The 6000-nt window shown below is 34.0% G+C and overlaps 1 protein-coding gene across 1 annotated transcript in view; it reads left to right on the top strand.

Annotated features, from left to right (window-relative positions):
• Window positions 1–421: 421 nt before the first annotated feature.
• The window catches only part of Cntn3 (contactin 3), a 217076-nt gene continuing 211497 nt past the window's right edge, over window positions 422–6000 (top strand). The window contains exon 1 of the mRNA XM_048354886.1: window positions 422–558. Coding sequence (XP_048210843.1) covers window positions 504–558 — 55 coding nt within the window. The 5' untranslated portion in view covers window positions 422–503. The remainder of the gene's footprint in view (window positions 559–6000) is intronic.

Raw genomic sequence — 6000 nt, 5'->3', positions numbered from 1 at the left:
AATTTGTATACCTTATTAGGAATTTGAAGCTACAAATAGCTTTGTTTCAAGATATCTGCTTATTTGATAATTTTCTTTTACTAAAATGTTATCATTAGAGAAAATGAGAAGAAAAAGAATTTCAGATTAATATTTTATTCATTGAAATTATTATCTTGTAAAAATTTTCATGTTTAATACATTAATTATTAATATTTTTGTATTGTTGAAATTTTCTAATTGTGTAAGGCTTCTTCTGTCTACCATTAGTTACATAAAGTGTTGTATTAAAAAGCTACATTTCAAGTATCCTCTACTTGGTATCAAGAAGAGATTTATTTTATCTGAGGATTTGAGTGTCTGTGAATGATACAGTTTAGAAAATCTCTTCTCTAAAGGAGCTGTTTTTTTTAAGTCTAACTTCTTTGTACATATATTTTACAGATTAAAGGATTTACCTGAAGACAAAGCATTCTATTCATCAGAGACTGGACAAGAGTTACTCTTGCTTGTGGCAATTAAAGATGATGTTGCCATGGAAACAGTTGATCCTGCTTTCATTCATTGGCTGCCTAGACGGTAACAATAAGCTCTATTTTCTAAGTTGAAGGTAGAACTATTCTTTAGTTGTTTACTTAAATATTTTTGTTAAATGTTGAAAGAAAGCTTCACCAGTGACATAGAAAAAATAATTTTCCCATAGAAAAAAGAAAATTTTAATTTTCATTGGTGATAAGTAGACTCTCCTGGACCTCATCATGGTTTTTCCAAACCATATAATTTCTATAAATAGTCCCATTGATGTCTGATAGTAACAAGACACTGCCGTGTTATAATTAATATTATTATGCTTATGAAAAAAATTGAGGAAGAAATGCGTGGATGACTCTGTGTGTGTGTGTGTGTGTGTGTGTGTGTGTGTGTGTGTGTGTGTGTGGTTTTGGAAAACCTGTAAATTAGAACAAAGTCAGAAAGTCAGAAGAAAAATGAAAAAGATGTCTCATAATTACACTATTCAGAGGTAACTGCTATTACAAATAAGCTTATATGTTTGTTTTTTGTGTGTTCAGAAAAGGGGTAAGAGAATTTTTTTTAACAAAATGGTATACTGTACAAACAAGATTTTTATTTTATTGTTGGCTTTATATTTTGTTGGATCTTTTAGAATTAACTACTGTACAATTTTGATGGTTGCTCTGTGTCTATATATGTATGTGTATTTGTGTGTGTGTTTCTGCTGTGTTCATTCTTTCTATTTTTTGTTGTTATTTACATTAGGCTAACCTGTTCAGAAGTACACCACAGAAAACATCCTTTACCACTAAAAGGCAACATTCACCTCCTAAGACCATTTTCTATATTTACAAAATTTCTTTCTCATTCCTACAGGTTCTAAGAGAAATGCACTTTGCCATTTTTCTTTTCCTAAGAGAAAGAAGTTGTTGTGGAATGGAAGTAAAATACATGTTATTTAGTTAGTTGAATAACATACTGGAGTTGATCTCTGATCTCTTCTGCCAAATTTCAAACTTTCTACATATATTTAAATGGTAACCTATGGCAAAAATTCAATCAGTAATGGATTACAGGTTAAACTTCCATCTTTTAAAATGGATTATTTTTAACAGTTTTCATAGGTTTTCACTGTGGTATCCCAGTTGCAGAATCATAAAAATTGCTGCTAATCTAGTACTGAGGGGAACAGGAGTAACTATAAGTTTAAAGAAATACATTTCTTTTAACAATTCTTTTCTTTATTTCCAGAGTGCTAGAATTATCCTTTTTTAGTAGAAAGAGAAAAAATGGCACAAGATATATTGTAGCAGTATTTGTTACAGTTTTATTATCATATATTAGTTGTACAAAGGATTGTTTGGGTGTGATATTTTTGTACATGTACGCAGTGTACTTGGATTAAACTCCTCTCCTATATCTCTCTTGCTTGTACCCTCAACCCCTTCTTAAAAATTTTCAACAAACTTTATTGTATTTTCTATGTGTGTATGAGGAATTTTGACCACCATCTTCTTTGTACTCATTCTGCCCAATGGTTGCTGGGCCCCAGTAGAGCTCTGTGATGTATTTTCTCTACAGAGGATTCCCACCATGGCTGCAATATCCTTCATGACCTTAACTCTCATGGAGATGAACTTGAAAGTCCTCATGGGGCTCAAGGAAATTAAACTCAAAAAGCAGAATATTATACAGCTAAAGAAAACAAAATCTGTTTTTAAAGACTTAAACTCTTTACTTCTATTTTAACATCACCTGAAAAAGCATGGTTCTGCATTTTTGGTAAATGTTTCTCATATTTATTGGCAATAACGTGAAATAAGCAGTGTTCACTGAAATGTGAACTTGGGAGTTGTTGTACAAGCTTATAACACAACTAATTCAGAGTGTGAGGAATGAGGATCACAAGTTCGACTCTAACCCTGTCAAATTAACAGTATTATCAAAATTATAAAAAGCTCTGAATATGTAGCTTGGTGGTAGAAAACTTCTTTAGCATATGTAAGGCCCTGGAATTAATTCTCACCGTTGGAAAATAACTATATGTAAACTATTTTATAATGGGCAATCTTTCCAATTATATTACAGAGATGATTTTAAACTTTTGAAACTTATTTCAAAGTGCACTGGTTGCATTCTGTGTCTTGTACATTGAGTTTGGCACTCATTTTAGGTTGGGTGAAATTTAGAATGAAAGATTGGCTGTGTGTTTTGCTATTCTGTTAACAGCTATTGAGTTGTTTGATATGTTTTAAGTTAAACTTATAACTCAGGGAATATATTACTCATGTTAGGTATTAATGAAAAATGCAAGTTTTCTTTGTAGTGTTTACCAAAAGATAGAAATTCAATCAATGATTCTAGTTAAATGATCTGTGTTTCTATCTTCACATTAAAATAGCCAAATTATTTTCAAACTGTATTGTAAAGTCATAGTTTTAAAAACAGCTTGGTATTGGCACATGAACAGGACTGAGGCCCAGTGGAATAGAACTGAAGACCCAGAAATGATCCCAAGGACCTATGGCCACCTAGTCTTTGATAAGAGTACCAAAATCATGAGATGGATGGTGGAATTGGCTATACACATATAGAAAACTTAAGTTAGATCCTTATATACCACGCTGTACCAGAATCAACTCCAGATGTATCAAAGACCTCACATTAAGAGCAGATACCCTGAAAATATTACAGGATGAGATGATACATTAGGGCTCCTTGGTACAGGTAAAAACTTCCTGAGATCTAGAAACACAATGAATCAAAGAAAGGGTGGATAAATGGTATTGTATTAAACTGCAGAGCTTCTGCATTGCAAAGGACATAGCTAGCAAGAAAAATTGAAAGCCCACGGGTTGGGAGAAGATCTTTATTAACTATATAACAAAGGCCATATATCAGAAATATACCTACAGCATAAAAAAGTGAACTCCCCAACAGCAAATCCTCAATGAAACAACCATCATTATTAAGTGGACTAAAGAATTAAAAAGAATCTTCTCTGGAGAGGAACTAAGAATAGACAATAGACACATGAAGTGATGTTCAGCATCTCTGACCATAAAAGAAATGCAAATCAAAACTACATTGAGATTCTACCTCACCCCGGTTAGAATGTCCATTATCAAAAGACTAAACAGAGAGCTAGCTCCCTTATGATCCGGCAAACCCAATCCTGCTCATTTACCTAAATGATGACAAACAAAGCCACACTAAATCTACCAGTACAACTATTTTCATTGCAGCATTATTTATTATAGCTAAGATATGGAACCAACTCAGACATTCCTCAGTGGATGAATTGATCAAGGAAATATGGTATTCATACATGATGGAATTCTATACTTCCATCAGAAAGAATGACATTGCCCATTTGTAAGGAAATAGAAATATTTGGAAAAAGTCATATTAAGTGAAATAAGCCACACCCAAAGAAACATACATAGGCTTCCCCTGGTTTCCCTCATTTGTTAAAATAATTATATGTCTAGGATAGTCCTAGCAGAGAATCACAATAGCTCAATATCTATCTACATATGACCATATAAAATGATGCTAATCAAATTGAACTCCAAGATAGGAAAACAAGAGGGTTTTTTTTAAATGTACTATGAGAAGTTATTTCTTTTTTCTTTCATTTTTCTTTCCTTTGGTCTATTGACTTTTGTCACTGTATTTGATTTTGGTACCCTGTGTCTTGTATATAAGTTTATCTGATTGAGACAGGGAAGGGGAATAACAAAATGGTGAGACAAAGGACAAAGGGTGAACCAATACAACAGCAATACTCACAAGATACTATGTTGGAAATGAACTTTACAACTTGAGTGGGTGGAGGAAAGGAGTCAGGGGAAGGTGGGAGAAAATGAGAGAGGGAGGTAACACTGTGGGACAAGAAATGTATTCATTTCCTTACATAGGTAACTGTAACCTCTGTCTACATCACCTTTACTATAAAATTAAATTAAATTAAGAATAGGCAAATTTATTCCCATAATGTATTTATGTAGATTGCCATGAGTAATATGCTACATACAGTTACCTTGAAGAAAATAATTCAGTTCTTTTATACAACCCTTTTCGTTTTTCTTAAGCAACGATTCTCCTTGAATTAGCCATTGTTTTTCCAGAAGACAGAGTGATCAGAGCGCTCTGTCCCTGAGGGGTTTGAAATCTGTCATGTTATAGCTATAATCACATTGAGGTGGGGCTCAATGGTGTATAGGGGAGCAAGACAACATATGAATGATGAACATTGGCACAAGTGTTACCAGTGATGACTTTAGGTCATCGGGTTAGTCTTCATTGAGAAAGTGACTCATGAACATCTGTAGAGGTACCTGCGTTGACCTTGTGCTGTCTGGGGAAGAGAGCTTCAGGCAGAGTCCATAAGCTACATGAGATGCATTACTAATATAGGGCAGGCTATGTTTTCCATGATCAGGAAGTAGTAAAGAGTTAAGGGAAAAACGGAGCTGAGTATATCAGGAAAAGAATAACTTTACATATTGCTAAAAACATTTTGAACTGTATTCTGAATTCTCATAGAAGCCATAGTATGGTTGGAGCTGAGAAAGGATAGGATTAGATTTATTTCTTTAAAGGATCCCTCTGCTTGCCATATTGTAGGTTGATTATAGAGGCCAGAGCTAGGAGATAGGCAGAACAGGTAGAGAATGTCCAGAAGCATATCAATGCAATAATCATCCAAGGGACAGTGGATGGTGGTTGAGTACAAGGTTGAAGCAGATTTGGTGGTCAAAAGTTGAATGTTTTTTGAAGATTGAACTAGGAAGATTGCCTGATCCAGTAAATGAGGTATGAGAATTGAAGATGACACTTTGTATTTAAAAGTGGGTTATTTCTTTTCACATTAAATAGTCTATCTAGTATAGACATGAAGACCCAGCACCACACAAGAGTGAAGGTCACTACCCAATAGGGAGTGTAAAAAGTCAGTTTAATGAGCAAAGGTCAGCAACTTTTATTGCTATGAATAGGGTTAAAAATGGGTGACTGAGAGTATGCCAGAAGGCCTCACTCACTAAGAACTTCTGTCTCTGCTGAGCACTTCTTGGCTTTTGAAGCTTGAGAGTGAACAGAACAATTTTCTAGTTTTCATAGAGCAGATGTTATACTAATATGTATACTGGGTCCTGATGTTCTATGTATTACTTGCTGTATTGATTAAAACAGAGATGGAAAAAGAGTTTCCTGTTTAGTTTGAGCATTCTGACAAGAAGCCAAAAAAGGAAGGATCTTTAGGTAAGGTAAAACTGAACAGAAGTCTACTTACCTCATGCCATCACTGAGGTGATTGCATTAGTTATTTGCTGTTTTAGAGATGAGGAAACAGAGCCTTTAAGACATTCACAGCGTGGATATCTAAAGCCTTCTGCTTATTTCTAAAATGAAAGTATAGGTCCTCAACTATCCTGTTTACTTAATGAGTTTATTTTCTGGAGTGATTTTATGGATTTACATCACAGGCTAAGAATCATTAAGATT

The sequence above is a fragment of the Perognathus longimembris genome, chromosome 10 (assembly GCF_023159225.1).
Source record: "Perognathus longimembris pacificus isolate PPM17 chromosome 10, ASM2315922v1, whole genome shotgun sequence".
NCBI classification, from domain to species: domain Eukaryota; kingdom Metazoa; phylum Chordata; class Mammalia; order Rodentia; family Heteromyidae; genus Perognathus; species Perognathus longimembris.
Note: the sequence above shows the minus strand (reverse complement) of the source record. Positions and strands in the feature narration are given on the sequence as shown.